This window comes from Tauraco erythrolophus, chromosome 22 (assembly GCF_009769465.1).
Source record: "Tauraco erythrolophus isolate bTauEry1 chromosome 22, bTauEry1.pri, whole genome shotgun sequence".
Lineage (NCBI taxonomy): Eukaryota > Metazoa > Chordata > Aves > Musophagiformes > Musophagidae > Tauraco > Tauraco erythrolophus.
The window spans coordinates 10204559-10223286 of record NC_141486.1 but is presented as its reverse complement, the minus strand read 5'-3'; the positions used below and the strand labels follow the sequence as shown (position 1 = coordinate 10223286).

The 18728-nt window shown below is 46.1% G+C and overlaps 1 protein-coding gene across 2 annotated transcripts; it reads left to right on the top strand.

Moving 5' to 3' along the window:
* Nucleotides 1-1295: 1295 nt before the first annotated feature.
* On the top strand, nucleotides 1296-16480 carry RAB14 (RAB14, member RAS oncogene family). Of its 2 annotated transcripts, XM_086625391.1 has the most exons (8): nucleotides 1296-1382; nucleotides 9249-9307; nucleotides 10600-10653; nucleotides 12152-12329; nucleotides 13452-13518; nucleotides 14431-14518; nucleotides 14824-14854; nucleotides 15669-16480. In XM_086625391.1, exons 2-8 carry the CDS (start codon nucleotides 9256-9258, stop codon nucleotides 15844-15846), a joined length of 648 nt encoding a protein of 215 aa, XP_086481517.1. In that variant the 5' UTR covers nucleotides 1296-1382; nucleotides 9249-9255; the 3' UTR covers nucleotides 15847-16480. The 2 variants fall into 2 exon arrangements, with proteins under 2 accessions (XP_086481517.1, XP_086481516.1); XM_086625390.1 differs by lacking the exons at nucleotides 1296-1382; nucleotides 10600-10653.
* Nucleotides 16481-18728: the final 2248 nt, after the last annotated feature.

Genomic DNA, 18728 nt, shown 5'->3' with positions numbered 1-18728 from the left:
GTTAAGCTGGAGCACCCTGAGTCTTGGTTTTGAACGTCTGGCCTCTTTAACTGTTCCTGTAATTTCTGTGATCACGGAAGGAAAGTTTGTACGTTGAGCTGAGAATCTGGGTAAGTGTGCTGACGTGGAGAGGCCGAGTCCTCCATAATGTTACTTTTATTACACTTTTCATCTCCTGAACCACCGGCTGGTTTTTTAACCCCATGAGCTGTGAGGTCCGTGCAGCATCTTGCGCTTGTAGGTCTTCGGTATTGCCTGTCACAAGCATTTAAGAAGCCTAATTAAAAAAAAAAAATCAAAGCCAAAATAAACAAACTGGTTAGAGCATTTCATAGGACACTGTGAAAGAAACAAGGTATAATATGGATTTTACTGGAAACTGGAAAGACTAAAAGAAACAAGGTATAATACTCATTTTACTGGAAACTAGAAAGAGGAACAGAGCTCCTGACAGTTCCTTGGAGATTTTGGATACTGGGCTATGCTGAAGCATAAATACCCTGTGTACCTGCCCCTTATCACCCTATTCCTGGTCGTATCTTCCCCAGCACAGGTAACGGCGCCAAGGTAACGATGGGAGAGATTCCGCCGTTCGGATGCGATCGGGTTCGTAGGGATTCTGTGGCAGGACAGTAAACATGGACGTAATCGCGATAGCACCTGAAATATCGCCGAGCCTTTGTCGTTACACCTAATTAGCGTTCTCGGTTCTAGAGGTTATCTAAGAACCGGAACTGGGAGATAACCGCGACATTTCCGAGGCCGCTGCGCCAGGGACGCGGGCCGAGGGGCAGCACGGCTTTCGGGCGGGATCGCTCCACTTTCCCGCCGTGAAAAGCCGGGAAAGCCGAGACACGTGCCGCCGGCCCCGGCCTCAGCCGGGAACCGCCCCGCACCGCGGGGGCCGCCCGGAGGAGCCGCGCGGGGGCGCGCGCCCCGGCCCCGCCCCGCCCCGCCCCGCCCGCCGCTTTCCCGCCCGCCCCTCGGCGCGCGCCAGACACCGGGCGCTGCGGGCGCGCGGCCGCCTCGCGCCCCGCCCCTCACGCCCGGCGCGGCCCCGCCCCTCACGCGCGGCGGGAGGGCGGGGCGGCTCCGGCGCGCGGCCGCCGCCATTGGTTGCGGCGCGGCCTCTCGCGCCCACCTTTGTGCTGCCGCGGCGCCCGTCGAGAGTGGGAGGGGAAACCCCGTGCGAGGGGCGCCGCCATCTTGGCTGCGGGGGGTGATGGGGGCGCGGCGGAGCCGAGCCTGAGTGAGCCCCGCGGAGAGGCGCAGAGCCCGCCCGGCCGTCGCCCAGCCTGAAGCCGAACGCCCCAGCGCCCGTAGCGGGACCGGGCTGCCGCGGACAGAGCCACGCTGCACAGCCACCCGCTCCCCGAGCCCAGGTACGGAGCGGCCGGGGAGGGGCCCGGCCGGGCCTAGAGCGCCAGGCCCCGCGCCGGTGTCCGGCCGGCGGCGGGCTCCGCTCGGGCGGCCGCGCCGCGCTCTCGCCGGCGTGAGGGGTGCACCCCCGGCCGCCCCCCGGCTCGGGCGGCGGCACTTCCTGCTGCTGCCGCCCGGGGCTGGGGCCTGCTGGCGGCCGCGCTCCCCGTCAGGGTGCCGCTGCCCGTCGCTGAGGGCGGTGCGGGCCCGGCCGCGGCGGGCCTGGTCGCCCCCGCTCCCGGCGGCGGGCGGAGAGGGGAGGGCTGCGATCCGCCCGGGGCCGAGGGGCGTGATGCCGGCCGGGCAGGCGCTAGGCCGCTGCTGCCGCTCGTCGCCGCCGCCCCCCGTTGCTCCCCTGCACGGCGCTCCCTGTGGAACGCCACCAAGTGCTCCCGCACACGCGGGGTGTGTGTACGTGCTCCGTGCTAATTGTTGTTGCACTTGTACGTGAGGTGTGTACTACCTGTAGGTGTTACACTATGGACGTGGCTGGTGTGCGGTGTTAAATTTTCATTTTGATTCTTACGTTGACCTGTGCTGTCATGAACTTCAACAGAAAAATAACTTCATGAGGGCTGAGGGGAATCCCCCTTCCTACCCGAGAAGGTGACAAAAGTATTCTGAACTTGTGCTCTGTTTGCCTTTGTCAGTGCTTACCTGGGCTGGGCAGAGGAACGAAGTTCTGTTCTTTCACTTCGTTGTCTGCTGCCTGTTTGCAGTGCACTCTTAAAGTTTCTGTAAGATCTGTGGGTAGCTTTGTCTTGAATTAAGATTATATTGAATTATTCTTGCATTAAAGCCAGGAAAAGATGTCTGTCCGCACTGAGGTCTCTCTCTGGCAATGATGCTGTTGCTCTGGAGCCTGTTTGATGTGGACTTTCCATTCTAAGCCTCTGAAATAGTGATTCCATGTTGTTGTACGACATATTTTTTCACAAAGGTGAAGGTACTCCTTTGTGAATAAGATTTACTCATGTTGTCTGTATCCTAAATCATTTCAAACCTTAGGAGAGAAGTCTGACTCTTCTAGTAGCCAGGTGTTATCATATGGAATGCCTTGTTTTTAGGATTGATTTCTGTTCTGGTTTGGATTGAAGGCCAGTCCTGTTTGGGCATTACTCAGGAATGGGAAGACAAGCCCAACCCTGGGGGACTTAATAACTAAATATCACATAGTTTAATATGGATTAAAAAGGGATGTGTTAGCTCCTTGTAGGGATTTAAAAATGCCATAAATCTGAGTGGAAGGAAGAAGCTCCTATTTTCCATTTTATGAAAAAAAAAAAAGTTATTGTGAAGGACAGCAGTTTGAAAACCTGTTATACTGGAGGTACTAGGATTTGAAATGTAAATAGATCTCTTAAAATTACTTGCTTACTCCTGTGCATCTAATGGAACCAGCCTATGGTCGGTTCTCATTTTGGGAGACAGATGTTACTTAATTTTGTTCTAAAATGTATTTGTGACTTCTTCTGTTTTCCAAGGTGATGGCTCCAGACAGTTACATGTTGTTCTGATTTGTTAGACTGACAACAAAACTCTTGTGATTCCTGTATCTACTGTCCCTAAACTTGTCTGATATCTCTGGAGCTTGATTCTCCTGTTAGGAATACAGAAACTTGCTACAGGTTAGACTCTTTTTATAGCAAGAGGAAAATAGGATGAATGAGGATACACCAATGGATAAAGAACTATGGTGAAAGAATGGACACCGAGAAAGTGCTCTGACTGGTGAGGACAGGTATGCAATACCTAATTCAGCGATGGTGCTGGGGTGTGGCTAGTCAGAAATGAGGTGTGTGCACATAAATGCAGGAAGTTTAGGAAACAAAATGGGGGAACTTGATGGTTTCACATCCTGCTCCATTAAAAGGATAACCAGCGCAATGTGTGCATGGCTGGATAGCTGTTGAGCACAATCAGAAAGGATAGTATGATACATAGCCTTGATTTAAAAATAAAGTCAAAGCTCTTGTGTAGGAAGAGAAGGGAAGGCCTGTGAAGCCTTTAGAAATACTTACCAGGCCTCAGGCTGAGTTAGTGTTTCACATGATTAAAGAACGTGGCAAATGAGAACAGCTTGAAGCAGGGCTCTGCACAGCTGAAGCTTGTTAGTCTGAGCCTGGTAGTGTGCAGGCCTCCTGTGCTTTTGGAGAAAGAATAACTGGACGTGGAAATAATAAGGAAATGCCAAGTGATCTTCAACAGCAGATCATCAGCAGCTTGCTGGGCTGCCGTCTGATCAAAGATCAGCTCAGCCACACTTACTGTCTTGTGCTAATCAGGCGCTTTTATGAAATCCAGATGGGGAAAGCTAGAGAGGATGACTCTAGAAGAGCTGAAGACTGATTGAGGAACTGGCCAGCAACAAGTAATGTTCTCAGGTGTGAGAGAGAAAGTATTGGGCTGCTAGCAGGCTGCTAATGGGACTCCTCAGGGATCAGTTTCAGAAGAGGGCTTTATAAAGACAAGCCTGCAAAAATAAATGAATAAACAGACCGTGGGGACTGTGGGGCCATCTCCATTGAGAGGACTGAGATGTTTGTGTGTTTGGGAAGACCTCAATGTCCTCGGTGTGTGTAAGTCCTAGAACTGCAATGAAATTTAATTGTAGTAGACCTCATAGCTTGCTATGGACAACAGATTTACAGAATTCACTTCTTGGGTGTGCCAATTGATAGCAAAACTGTTATTGCCTTCCAGGATGGTATGATTTTTCACAGAAGACCACAGCTGTGGTCTGTATTTCTAGCAGCCTTCTAAAGTAAGGTACCGGTTAGACTGTGGTGTTTGTGTGCCTGATAAAAGTCTTCATCGGGGTAGCAGTGCAATTATGAATTGAAACCTCTCCCCAGTTCTTCCCACCTTGTTGATCTTGTCAGTGTTTGCTGTTAATTAACATCTAAGTAAATAGGTGGGGAAGAGAAGGAAGATTGTGCCCTAGGAAAGAGGATAACTACCTGTTCATTTTATGTAGAGATTTGGAAGCTGCTATAAATAATAGTTACTGGTTGCGTACAGTTCTCCTTGTACACAACTAATACTCTCTTCCAGATGAAAAGACTAACAGCTCTTTGAAAGTTGTTTCAGTTTATGGAAGGAATGATATAATGGTGTTACCTTTGATAGAAGGGAACTGGGCTTCAACTATGAGATCCTTTCTGTTGCTTACCCTGAAGGAATGACTGGAGGAACGTTTGGATGGCCAGATGAAGGACAAAGTGCCTCTTGCTTCAGTCTAACTAAACAGTGCCCCTCTGGGTGCAGAGTGGTGTGTTTTTAAGGGGAACCTGTAAGTGACAGCCCTGGTTTTGAAGCAGATTGTTGTCTTCAGAGGTATCACCTCCATGTGCATTAGTCAGCTGATGGTATTAACGACTTGCAGTGTCTAATTAAACCTGTGCATTCAGGTTCTGCTCTCTTCTGATACCAGACCTGCCTCCTGCTGAGCACAAAGGTATGAAATTTCTCTATGCAAATGATACCAGTGAAGAGTTGAAATCGAGTATGTCCTTGAGCTGGAAGGAGCTGCCTTGGCCTTACGAAAACTGGCATGGATGTGGTATTTGCAGTAATGTTGTTCTGATAAAGAATGTTATGGCAGTGCACCTGAAACAGCCTTATCTCCCTTTGTGCAGATGTGTGCTGATATCTGAAATCAGGCTTCAGTGAGATGTCAGAACACCTGTGTAGTTCTTGTTGTTTAGAGGAGGAGATGTCAGTGACACTAGGATCTCATTAAGGTCATCTTTAACTTTTCGTAAATAAAAAGAAGCCTCTAAAGGAGAAGTTGCTATAAGGAAAATGGGTTATGGTGACAGTGTTCACTGTAAAACTTCTAGTCCTGACTGTAATGCAGCAATTAATTGTCCAGACTTTGAAACTAGCAGAAATGTGTGTATGATGAAGCATGATCCTCTGGCTAGCTGCCATCCTGAAATAATGCTCTGAACTGTGGGGAAGTGTTACCTCTGAAAGGGGAGGCGAAACTTGTTCAGAGTTGTCAGACTTTCCCAGAAGAAAGATGACAGGTAGACCAAGCTTCCACACGAGACTAATTTACTGTTAACAGAAAGTAAAACACATGGTTGGTTGACTTTGGTGTCGTGTTGTGTAATGCCAGCAGTGGCTGAAGGTGAGTTGTATACACTCACATGCAATGTTCTCAGTCCTGTGGTTCCTGCTCTCCCAAGAGGAAAACCCCGGGTCCCTGTACTGGGATTATTGGGATTCACCTGTCTAGAGCAGAGGGCTGTGAGGCTGAGGTGGAACTCCAGTTTCTATGGATGGCTGATGCCATCAATGTGTATTAACCCCTTGCATTGCCATGTGGCTAACATTTTTGTGTCTAGTGAGTCCTGTTGTGCACTTATCCTGTCTAGACTTCCTTCTTCCATCTGTAGTGAATGCTGTGAGTTCTCTAGGGCTGAATTCTCACTGTGGCTTCTATGTTTAGTTTGTTGCGTTTATTTTTCCCCTTCAGCACAGATTCCTTCTGGAGTATCAGTTTTATCCCACGATCTGAGTACAGTTTGGATTCCTGCTTATCCTTACTGGAATTTGAGTGTTCGAAAGTGGTGTTTGTTGCTTTTTTTTTTTTCAAAGAAGTCATCTGTTCTCCAGAAAAGATTCCTGACCTTTAGCAATAATTTGGAATATTTCAGCATCTTTTCTGTAACACGACCCTTGGAATAAATGCAATACCAAAGTGTTGCTTTTTTTTTTCTGTTTAACAAGATTGTGTTTAAACTTAGTATCTGTGTTTCTGCCAGCTTCCAGTACATGTGTCTGTCGGGCACAGTGACTTCTCTAGCAGTATCTCTCACCTCCTTAGGGGCCTGATGTCACTGTAAGGATGTGGGTGAAGTTTTAGCAATGAGATGTGGCTTGAAGTTAGTCCTCCTTTCCCACCCATTTGTTAACAGACTTTGTTGCCAAGCGCAGAATTTGGTTCTCTATCTCACTTTGAAGTGGCAGCTGATTTTGATGGATATTGTTGCAAAGCAGTGCCAGTTTCTTTTATATTGACATATCATAATTCAACTTCTTTACATAGAATACAATGAAAATTGATATATCTTAGCAAGCAAAAACAATCTGTCAAATAAACAGAGACGTATATTTAGCAGTAAAAATTCTAGTTAAGACACTCACTTCACATTCAGTTTGTGATATAGCCTGCACAGAGCTTCCAGTTTGTCCATTCTTTAAAAAAAGTCAGTCGTCTTTACCATCCAGTGGTACTGCTTACAAGCTTGGATAGTCGGACGTATTCCTCTCGCTTGTCATATACAGCAGGATTGTAAAGTCGTGCTGAGAAACATGGAATTACTTGGAGTATTTCAGAGTACTTAGCATTCCGTAGGCAACTGGTGGTGTGAAGGAAGAGCGGGTCATCTGGCTTTCTGCAGGACAGATTTCGTAGCCACACAAGCGGTTCCCTATCTTGGAGTTCACGATGCTGAATTCTTTTTGAAAATGGTGTAAGTTACCAGATACTACCACCCTCAGAAGGCACCGTAGATCTTTCAAACTAGTGTCTCTGTTGTTCTTTATGATAGCTGTAGCACCCACACGTTTTCTGTGGAAAATAGTACAGTTCATGCTGTCCTCCTGAAGTACTTACATGTATAAATTGGCCTTTTCAAGCTTTTTTTTCTCTACTTCCACTTATATACTTTGTAATCCTCCAGTTTAACCTCGTCTGCCTTGGAACTGAGCTGAGCCATGAACAGTCCTCCTAGCTGTACTTGGAAAGTGAGTGGAGTATCCTGCAAGAACAAGTGCATTGGGTCAGAAGATGCTCAGTTTGAATGTTAGTGCTGCTGGGACGTGCTGGAGAAGAGGAAAACATGACGTGTGAAGATGTATTCCGAAAATTTGAAGTATTGGATGTTTCCACAGTGACACATTAATTTTGAACTCTACATGGAGCTGTTATTTGTCTTTATTTGCTGGTGTTGAAAATAAGCAGCGTGCATAGTGAAGCTGACACTGTAACTCGGGAATCTTCCACTTCCAGGAAATAAGGCAGTAGAGTTGCTGGCTTGGTTGGTAGAGAGCAGTGCATTTCCAGTCATGAATGTGAAGTCTTACCCAGTAGAGCGATACGAAGTGGTCTGTCCGCGGAGCGGTTATTTGCTGGAGACTGAGGAAGACATAGGTGGTGTGGGATGGCTGCATGAGATTTCCCTCTGCTGTGGCAGAGGAGTTTCCTCTAAAATTGTCTTGTTTGAAGTGGCTTTTCCTGGAACCTGTGCAGCACTTTGTGGAATTCTGTCTTGCCAACACGTACAAGAATTACTGTCCAAAGTTGTTTTTTGCCTACTATCTTGGATTAAAATTGATTTAATAGAACAGAGTGCATGTGTAGGACTTAGCGTGGATGCTTGTGCACTGCTTAGGACAGGACTTGAGAGTTTCCATCTTGTGAGCCAGGCCTGGAGGCAAGGCAAGGTGCAGATCAGCGGCTGGCACACACTGAACCCTTCGGGAATGCCCGTTGGAGTTGTTCCCCTCCAAGGTCTAGATAAAAGCGTTTGCTTTCAACCTCTGCTGTGTGAAGTGGTGCTGCTGGCTGCATGCTGGGAACGAGACTTGGTGTCAGTCACCTTCTTTCTTGTGACTGCAGTCCGCTGATGTGGGTTAATCGTGCTTCAGGAAACAACACTTTGCTTTTGGAAAAGCTACAGGCTTGTAAGCTTTCCTGCATTTTTATTTCTTTACAGCACGGGTTTTATTTGTCATGTGGATGACACATGACTGTATGAAAATCTTTCTAGGCTAAAGCAGTGTTCTTTTTATAAAGTCCCATGTTTTTCTAATGGCTGGCTATCTGCCATGCAGGAGTGGGACAGGAAATGGTGAATTCCTAGTAGGAATTTTCCACTTGCTTGACTGATCACACTGTGTCTAGTTTAAGTTAAAGCCTGGGACAAAAGCAGGCACTTTGCATCCTTTGTGTTAACTGTCAGTATCTGGCCTGTACAGACTCGTGATCCTGGTTAACTGATGTCTCGGTTGGTAAGCCAGGTATTACCCTTTGCAGGTTTACACAGCCGAAGCCAACTCAAATTCCTCCGACATCTGGGAAAGCATAGGACAACTCTGGAATATTGGAAGTACTTACAAGTACTTACCCCAATCTATTTTTGACTGTCACTTAAAAAAGAGAAACTGCGAAGCCTTGCTGTAAGGCTGCTGTGCTGATGAAGCCGCAGGGATGTTAACTAACTTCCTGAACATCTGATTTGTGGCTTGTGCCACGTTTCTGACATGGACATGTGGCAGCCCAGACCCCACTTAAGGCTGCTACAGCTTTCTTTTAAGTAATCCTTTGCTGTTTGGTGCAAGCTGCACTGTTTCCTTTGTTCCTGTTGCAAGTCTCAAAAGTGTGAGGTAATAGTTCCAAATTGCTGGTTTTGTTAAACCTCTTCAGATTTTTCTTGTGGAGTCAGATATTATTTTCAGTTGATGTATCAGCTGTTTGGCTAGCGAGTGCTGGTCCACTTGGTGACTGTACAAAGCGAGAAGCTACCGGAGCTTTTCAGCAGAAAGCTTTAAGTCTGTCTGGATAAAATGGAATGAGTATCAATACTACGCAGAGCATGAGGCCTTACTGACAGGGTTCAGAGCAAATGCTGTGGGAGTTTTGCTGAATGTCTCTGGCACTAACGGTGACTGTGGGGAAAGCCAAACTGTGAAGGAAAGGGTGGTTTGGGGGAGAGGAGGGGGAAGGGGTTTTTGTTTGCTTGTATGAGCTAAATTGGATGAAATGAGTTGTTTGGTGAACAAGCAGCAGTTCTGATGTGTTCTGTTTTTTGTTTTAGTGCCACAATGGCAACTGCACCTTACAACTATTCCTACATCTTTAAGTACATCATTATTGGTAAGTATCACTGGACACTTTATGTCAATGTGTGTGTGCTACCCACAAACCCTGTGGCTGTGCTGCTCTTCTGTTGTGTGCTCCTTGCTGTATAGTGGTTCTTGTCCAACCTCTGTCCCTCACGGATCAGCACGCTTGCTCTAGAGCTTTAGCAGCTGGCAATATAAAGGCAAAGGCCTTAGTGTGCCACAGAATTACAGCTGTGTAACGTATGGCAAGTGGGAGTGGGGCTGTCAGTGCCTGTATTGACTTCACTTTATTGTGGAGTTACTGTTAAAAATAACTGTTCTTGGCATGCTTGGATATTCCTGAACATCTTCACTCTTACAGCCATAATGCTTAGCCCTCTGCATAACACTAAACCAAAAAGGCATTTCTGAAAACATGTGCCTGTGGTCCCTTTCTCCCTAAATCAAGTTTATATTTAGAAAAAATTGCTAAATCCGTTGGAAGTGGGAAAAGCTTCATTGGGAATCACCACAACTGGGACGTGTTGATTCAGGTTTGCTCTAGCACTTTGCCTGCCTCTGCATCGTTAGTCTCAAAGGTTTTAGAATCTATAATTGAAGACACAAGTACTAATTGGAATCCATTGCTTGAGACAGGCTTATAACCCTCTGCCAGTCTCTATTTTTGTGTTTAAACGTTGCTTTTCACTGCCGCTTCCTTGGCCATGGAGAGTCAGGGACTCGATTGCATTTATTACTGTCCTGGCAGAACTGGTCTTGCTGTTAACTGTTTAATTGTTAATGATCTTGTGTCGGTGCAAGTGATGTGTAATCTTATTGCAATGGCAGTCAGACTGCTGTGACAGCCTCAGCCTGTGCAAAAGGTGGTTCTTAAAAGATCTTGCTCTTTCTCACTGTTGACATTGTGGAAGTGAAGCAATTTCTGGTGTGCTCTGGTTGATCGTCAGTGGTTTGGATGTCCTTACCAGTGATTGCAAGTAAGACAGGAGCAGGGCAAACACTCAAAAGGTGTGTCTTGCATTTCGGTTTCTTACAGGTCTGCTTCTCATAACCTTGTGGAATACAGTTTTAAAATCAGTACTACAGTTTAACTTATCTTTTGAGGTTTCTGCTCCACCCTTGCTTGCATCCTTGTACCTGTTACCCAAACTTTAGTGCCAAGGTTGATAAACTCAAGGGCTGTAGCTGGGTGTAGAACATTGCCTACAGGGCCTGAGAACAGTGTGGCTGCCTGTCTCCATACCATTTGTTGTGTGGGATGAAGAAAATGTGCTTGTTGCAACAATGATGTGGTGTCAGCCTTAACTGTTCTTTCTGTAACAGGGGACATGGGTGTAGGAAAGTCCTGTTTGCTTCATCAATTTACAGAAAAGAAGTGTGAGTATTTCAATTCACAATATTTATTCTGACTGGTGTGCTTCGGCCCTCTTTCCTGCCTTTTTGCTTCTGTTGTGCATGAGCTCGATGTGTGTCTTAATGTGTATGGGTTCGTATTGTGCTTGGTCAGGTTTTTGTTGTGACTCCTGCAGGTCTAGAAACAAAATGTTGGTGTGGTAATGGCAAAACTGCTGCTTCAGGCAGTCCTCCCTGTGATGAGTGGGAAGACTCTATCTGCTTTTACTGGGGAATTTTGATTTGGAACAAAGTGAAATTTCTTGTCTGAAATTTGCATGTTTTCAATATTAGTGCAGCTTGAACACAAGCAGCTGGAGTTTTTTAGTGCTTTTAAGGACTTCAAAAAGAAAAAAAGATTCATTTTTCGTTGACTCTTGGCTTGCACACTCAAGTAGCACTGTTGTTCTCAGTAGTGACTGTGACTCATGACCTTGGGCTGCCCTGTGTGATGGTGTTTAAGGCTGACTGCAGTCCGGCTCAGCTGGAACGTGTTTTCATGCATGTTGTCATGACTAAATTAGAATTAGCTGCAATTTTTAACAATGTGTGTCGTGTTGGAGTTTGCAATGGTGGGAGCTCCCACTCCATGGATAAGTCCCTGGGATCTATTAGTACAAAGTTAACTGTGTGCTACTCGAGATGTGGTAATAGATGAGTAGGAGATAATTTAAAATATTTCTGTTTTTTAGTAGAAATCAGTTTTTGTTTACACTGTTGCTTTTAATTAAAATCCACTATCAGCCAATTTGCATATGGTCACGTTCTCGATGGGGCTGTGTCTTGTTCTGAGTTTGTCAGCATGAAGCCAGAGCAGCTCAACTGAGCAAACTATACTACAAGACTGTAACTAATCATAGATAGCTTGAGTAGCTGCTAATCCTTTCTGTATCTTCTCAATTGTTCTTAAAGCTGAGCTTATTAGGATGAGTTTTTGCTAACTAGAAAGATGCCTTTTTGGATTTCATTTGCTGTGTTGGTAGCTGCGTAGGAAATCAGCTTTTTCCTGTGGACAGTCATGCTGTTACCCTGTCTGAAACAAGTTGGATATTTGCTTTTGAAGCTGTTTTACAGACTTTTAACTCTATCTCAGTAATTCCCTAAAAGTTACCTTTTCCTACTGCGTTAAAATAGTTAACTGTTTCTGCAAGGATAAACTGAGAATCAGCTGACTTGACACCTTCTGATATGTATGGCCAAGCAGTGTCAGTATACATGCACCAGAGAAGGCAAGGAACTTTATAACTGATTTAAAACTAACAGTGGTTCAGGAAATACTTAATTTTGTTTCCAGTTTTGTGACACACTTTGGGCACTGTAGCTGTAAAAATGCTTTCTTCGAGACTGAAAATCTAGTAAAGGTAATGGAAAATTGGTAATAGTGCAAAATTGTTGAAAAAATAGTGAAAAATTGGTAAAATCTTTGTAGTGAGGAGACCTTGTACTAGAAAGATCTGACCTTTGCTCTTATTTTTCATGACAGTTATGGCAGACTGTCCCCACACAATTGGTGTTGAATTTGGCACAAGAATAATTGAAGTTAGTGGCCAAAAAATTAAACTACAGATTTGGGATACAGCAGGACAAGAGAGATTCAGGGCTGTCACACGAAGCTACTACAGAGGAGCGGCAGGAGCTCTCATGGTCTACGACATCACCAGGTAAGGTGCTGTGGCCTGGATCTTGTACCATGGCTCTGCATGTGCCCGACCAGCTGTTGGACACCACAGCCTTGTATGTGCTGTCTTCTCTGCCCCCATGACTTACATTTGAAGGACTCTGTCTGTCTGGGTGGATTTCTGTCCTGTTGTGTGAAGCTTACCGCGCTTCTTTAGATAAATGCTTTTAAAGAGCTGAAAATGAAACATAGGAAATTGTGAGTTGGTTTTCTTGGAAAACTTCACTGCTGACAGACCTGAGGATCTTACCGTTTCAGGCCTCGACTGCCTGTGTTTGAAGTTCTTTCTTGCCCTTAAAATCCACCTACTCTTCAGTATATGAATTTTTCTCTTCCTGGGAGGCAATGGGTACTACTGCTCACATGGCAGGAATACTCTGAGCACAGGCACAGGACAGTGTCACCTCTGTTGCAGTGGGCTGTGTAAATGTGCTTAACAGACTCTGTTCAGAAGAGAGCACTGGAGAAGTCTCACCTCTGAGCCTCTTCACAGGCTGGTCCACCAGCAAAACAAGACTGCATGGAAGCTATCCTGCCTTCCTTTTATCAGTGAAAATTAAAAGTGCTGCTGAAAGAATAATTAATGAAATGTGCAACATGAAATGCTTTGCTTTCACATGTCTCCTGTCTTCCTCTGGGTTGGTTCTTGATACTCTTTAAGCACCTCTCTTTTTCTGTATCTGGTTGGTGTGTCTCCTGTTTGCTTAAACCTTGAGTAAAACATGCACCATCTTACATGCTCCTACCAAAGTTCTCTTCTGCTGCAAGTGTTCTGTAAGAGTGTTTGACAGAAGTCCCTTCACGTGTCCTACACAAAACAATACAAGTGGTGTCCTGTGAAGACAGTAAAACTGCCACATCTGAGAAGTGTGGGTTGGTCTGTGTCCACCTGAGCTGGCAGAGTTGCTCTGTGGGTTTAAAGTTGACTTGGTGAAACCTTGGTCTGAGTCCAGAGAAGATGCTGCTGCTTTGTCTGTCCAGAGGCTGGGGAGGAGAGTAGGGACGACAGATGTTGGTGTGTTTAATGGATGCTGACTGTGCTGTTGGCACTTACGTGTTTTAAAAAATACTGTAGCTAAAACTGTCCTCGCTTGATTCTTTGCAGAAGAAGTACGTATAATCACTTAAGCAGCTGGCTGACAGATGCAAGGAACCTCACCAATCCAAATACTGTAAGTTGGACCTTATTTAACTTGAAAGCAAGATTGCTTGTCTCTAACGAAGAGGTGGAAGGCTCAGGCCAAAGCATCTGCAGGGGGAGCAGTGTTCTCTTAAATAAGCTGCCTGTGTTTTCTCAGTTCCTTAGCTCTGAGTTATCCTGGTGTCCCTGTTTTGCAGCAAACCAGTGATATACCAGTGACTCTTTCCTAACTGCGACTGGAGGAAAAGCGTAGGCTCGTGTGCAGGAAAGCAGTGGAGTGGTTTCTTCTAAACGCCTTGTTGTGCTGCTCAGCTTGCAGGGGCTTATTTTCAGCAGTTGGAAACAAAATTGTGATTAACGCTGAACAAACCTTAGCTTTTGTTACTGCTTCTTGCTCTGTGGTAGTAATGGAGTGAATGCTGTCTCATCCGAGATGGGAAAATAAATTTGATCTCCAGCAAAGGCTGACCGGGTCTTCTGGAGGGGTGGGCAGGAAGGTTCGTCTGTGTCTCTTTGACCGTACCACAAAACTATTGTCCTTCAGTCTTTTTCTGAATGCCCCTAAAATACTTTGGCACCAAGCTTGTGGGAAGACTCTGCTTCAATGAAAGAAAACTTAAAATATTATTGCTGGATTAGCAGATGATTAAAGAAGTACAAGAAGTGGTTCTGAGTAGAACTTTTCATGAATAAAGTGTAGGACTGCTGCTTTTCAGGACCTCCTGAGAACAGCTGAAAGCATTTGAGAGTGACAGCTGGAAATGTCATTCCTGACTTTATGGAGAGGGCACCACTAGAGCCATGCTTTCCTGAAGATGTGTGGGGTTTGCAGTTAAACTTTCCTGTGTGTTTCCTCTTGTTTTTTCATCTTTTAAATAAAGAGGGTGGTAGTGAAAAAGCTAATGAGCTTTTTCCCAGACTAACTTTCTCTCTTCTGAACTAGGTGATAATCCTCATAGGAAATAAAGCAGATCTGGAAGCACAGAGGGATGTTACGTATGAAGAAGCCAAACAATTTGCTGAAGAAAATGGTGTGTTCTTACTCTTGAGCTGTTATGTTTCCTACCAGATAGTGATGTTGAAGTGAATCCTCAGCATTGATAGCTGCGAGCTTACGCTTCCAAAGTAACGTAATTACATGTACAAACTTCTGCTGTGCCTCAGATAGTCTGGCTTAACTCTGACTTGCTGAGTTCTAGAAATCAGCTGGTGTGCTGGTGCCTTAATGTAGTGACAAATACTGTTTAGAACGAAAATAGTGTCTCGCGTGTCATCTGAAGGTCTTGCTGTGACTGTGTCTTTGTGCACTGACTGTTAAACCTCTGTTTCTGAACAGGTTTATTGTTCCTTGAAGCAAGTGCAAAAACGTAAGTTACTCTTGTCTCAAGCAATGATTCAGATGTGATCTGTGTGAGGGGGGTATAGTGGTTGTGACTAAGTACAGCCATAGGGTTTTACAAGTAAAAAAAAAAATATGTTTTTTTTGAGTTCTCTTAGAGGGTAAGGAATGTGTAGTGGCTTCAGTCATGTCAGCTTGGACTTGCAGGTGACTTGGAAATTAGACCTCTCGCTAATTGCAGGCAAAGACTTGTTCAGTTTGAGTGAACTGATTCAGTTTTAAGACATCACTTAGGTGTAGAATGTGTACGTGTGGGTAAGCGTGGTTCCCAGTCAGACGTTCCTTCCCTCGGGTGTTTCCAGCTGTGAGTTCTGCAGCACACAGCCCGTCTCTGGTCACCGAGGGACTCGCCACACCGTGCACGTGGTGGTCACACCTCCAGTGACACCAGTCCAGGTGGTTCCAACTGGCGCCTGTCCTCATGGAACTTTTTAACAAAGGGTTTTGATTCATAGTGACTCCTCTGTCAGAACTGTGGCTCGGTGCCTGCGCTTATCTTTGCTGCTCAGTGTTTTGGCACGTGGTTTTTTATTCCTCACTAGACGTAATAGATTTAACGGTGAGGGAGTGAGTTGTCCTGTCGAAGGCTGTCCCAGGGATGGGTTATCACACTGTGTCTGCGTTTAAGTACTGTAGGCTCCTCTTGCATGCGAAAGGACAGGGTGGCAACTGCTTACCCCTGGTGACCTATCGCATCCTTGCGAGGGTGCCTGGCCAGCTGCCTCCCTAACCCACGTTGTGCCGGAGTGTAGCCTGAGTAATGCCTGCTGCTCTCTTCCTAGTGGAGAGAACGTGGAGGATGCGTTCCTGGAGGCTGCCAAGAAAATCTACCAGAACATCCAAGACGGAAGCCTGGATCTGAACGCTGCCGAATCGGGTGTACAGCACAAACCCTCAGCTCCGCAGGGGGGGCGACTAACCAGCGAACCCCAGCCCCAGAGAGAAGGCTGTGGCTGCTAGTGACCTCCGTTCCGTGGCTCCATTTCTGACCTTTCACCTCTGTCTGTTGGAGGCGGTGCTTTCGACTGCTTCCCTGTCTTCTGTACATCTTACTGGGTTTAATTACAACTCTGAGACAAGTTTAACACAGTACTAAACTGCTAAACAACTTTAGATGTAATCAGGTTATCAAAGGCAAGTAGAGTAATAAAACCTCTCCTGCATGGTAAATCTAGAAGTTTTTTTTTTTTCCTTGATTGTCCTTGTGATAGTGTCACGGATAATTGAAACTGAGCACTGATGCTGGACTCATGATTTTACACTTTTGCAGGGCTTTGTCTTGTACGGTTTAATTTTATGGTTCTTTGGCCTTTCTTCCCCACCTCTTACTGTTTAGAGCTGTCCATAGTAAAGGATTTTGCTGTGAAATGACTTGGGATGGTAGCAAGGGGCTCGGTAACAAGGTGCTTTTGTTGAAAGAATTCCCTGTGGTGTGTGTGGTGGGGTCGGGGTGGGCTGGCAGGAGCGTACGACTTGCACAGGGAAACAATCCATTCATGCTTGTGCTCATAGCTTTACGTCACTTTTTTTTGCCACTTTTATCCTTTGCATCTGTTAACAGAACGTAAATATGTATAAAATTTGAAGGAACTGAGCTAACAGTTACATACATCCTGTGTATATGATTTTAATGAAGAAAAAGATTACTGGCATTAGGACAGTATGTGAGAAAATACCCGTTTGTACAGTATGACCCAGGTGTGACCACGCTGCCCCGTCAGCGCGGAGCTCGGTGTCGCTGCCGGTCACTGATGTCACCGTAACTCCGTGTGCGGACAGCGGGTGTTGTGCCGGGGGAGCTCTAATCCCAGCGCAGACGTTAACACTAGTGGATTCTGTCTCTCATCTCCGCACCGCGGTTCACCTCGGCCATTTTATTACCCCTGCTCCGTGCAGGCAGCAGCGAGCTGACCTGCTGTTCCTCTTCTAAGCGTTTCGCATCGCTGGGCTTCACCGCCCGCCTCGCGCGGAGGCACCGGCTGGTTCTCGCGCATCTTACGCTTTTGTACCTTGAACCTTTTGACTGGTCAGAGGCTGGACTGGACAGTCGGAATGACGCGTGTACTCTCTAGGGATCTTGCACTACTGTTGTATTTTTAACAGCCCTGTGTGAGGGTTTCTTTTAAGGCGTGGGCTTTTTCATCAAGCCTTTGAGCGTGTCCTCCATGGGGTGACCCTTGTCTGAAGGGGAGGTTTGCAGTGGTGGGTGTTACCGAGCGGTGTGCGGGCTTCGCTGTGGTGTCAGGCTGGAAGGTGTTGCTCCACATGCACTGCTGAGCTTCACTTGGGAACATCACATATGGTTTAAAAATGGAAGGGGGTAAGTGCTTAACCGTGATCGAATGTCCAACCTTGTCTCACTGCAGCGTTTAAAATACAAAGTAGTCTTAAAATCCCTCTCTAGACACTAAAACTATCCATTTTGAGACTTGTAAGTAAACTGTGGTACCAGAGTATTGTACAGTCAATGTTAAATAAAAGCCAAAACTGGAATGTGCAGACAATAGGATTTGGGTAACTTGTGCACTGTCCCTTTGTTTTGTCTGGTCAGTCCTTTTTTTAACTATGTTCTTCAGTAGATGGGTATGTTCAAGATCTACAGCTCATGCATCCTGCTTAAACCGAGGCTGCACTGCAAAGGGTTTGCCCAGGGACCATGACCTGCTGCTGACCTGAAGTCCATGTTCTAGTGACTACAGCTTGTTGAGGTGCAATACCTGTACTCCCCGAGTAAGTCGCAGTAGGTCTTACTGTTTCTGTCACAGAAAGGATCTGTTCAGACTGCTGTACTCATTTGATGTAACAATGCTATTAATCTAAATATTTGTAAATAAAGTACCTGTATCTAGATACACTGCAGTGACTCGTGTTATTTGCTCTGGCCCTCCCTCCTCCTGCTGTGACTTCCTTGGGGGTTTGTTGCCTGGAGCAGCTGCGCAGGGGCTGCTGCTGTTGGGTAAAAGCCACTATGCAGGTGCCTCTGCTTGCCTGCAGTCAGGCCTCTGGTTCCTGAGAAAACTGGTGGAAGAGGAACAGGAGGAGCATGGCCCTTAGGTTACACAAGAACTCCCTGTAGTGATGCTGTTTGTGCTTCAGCTGCTTGTGTTCAACCTTTATGATAGCCCTGGAGTGCTAAAAGCTTCACAGGCTTTTCCTGAGAGGCTGCTGGTCTCTTTTAGAGCCCAGAACTGCTCCTTAGGATTGGACAGGCCAGTGCCAAGCCCAGAACAAAGAGCTGGAGCAGGGTGGTGGTTGCTCCCCATGAAACGTGCCCTAATTCCTTGGTAGTGCTGGGTAGGGGAGGTCTGTATTAATGATGTGGATGAGAAAGGGCAAGAAGGAGAATGCCAGTCCCCTCTCCATCAAGGCAGGCTTTAAAATCAAAGAGTTGCTCTGTGCTTCCTGCTGGAGGGTGAACAGATGTTCTGGAGGACATGGAGTTGCCTGGTGACATGTCCTGTAGTTCCTGATTCCTGAAGGCTGTAGGAAGTGTTTTTTCCACTGCTAATTAAGTGCCAGTTGCTTGGAACTTTGTTACAGAACCATGAACTGCAGCCATGTGCTTCAGAAAAGCGATATAGCGAAGGGTGATGGCTTCCCAACAGCCACCACGGCCAGTTCCAGGTACATCAGTACCCAGACTGGGCGAGTTTCCCTGTCTGCAGGTAAGAGCCACAGGGCTCAGGGTGCTGCTGCTGCTGTCCTGCTCCAGGGCTGCGTGGCCCTGAGAGCAGCTTTAAGGAAAAAACCAACCAAATCCCAACTGTGGCTAAAAGTAAGCATCAGTCACAAGGTTATTTTAAGGAAGTACTGAAAAATGTTTATTGAAAACATCCATGCAT

Coding starts and splice junctions, on each gene's coding strand:
- RAB14 (XM_086625391.1), top strand. CDS start 9,256: ATGGCAACTGCACCTTACAACTATTCCTACATCTTTAAGTACATCATT. Junction 10,654..12,151: donor TCAATTTACAGAAAAGAAGT/GTGAGTATTTCA, acceptor TTTTCATGACAG/TTATGGCAGACTGTCCCCAC. Junction 12,330..13,451: donor ATGGTCTACGACATCACCAG/GTAAGGTGCTGT, acceptor GATTCTTTGCAG/AAGAAGTACGTATAATCACT.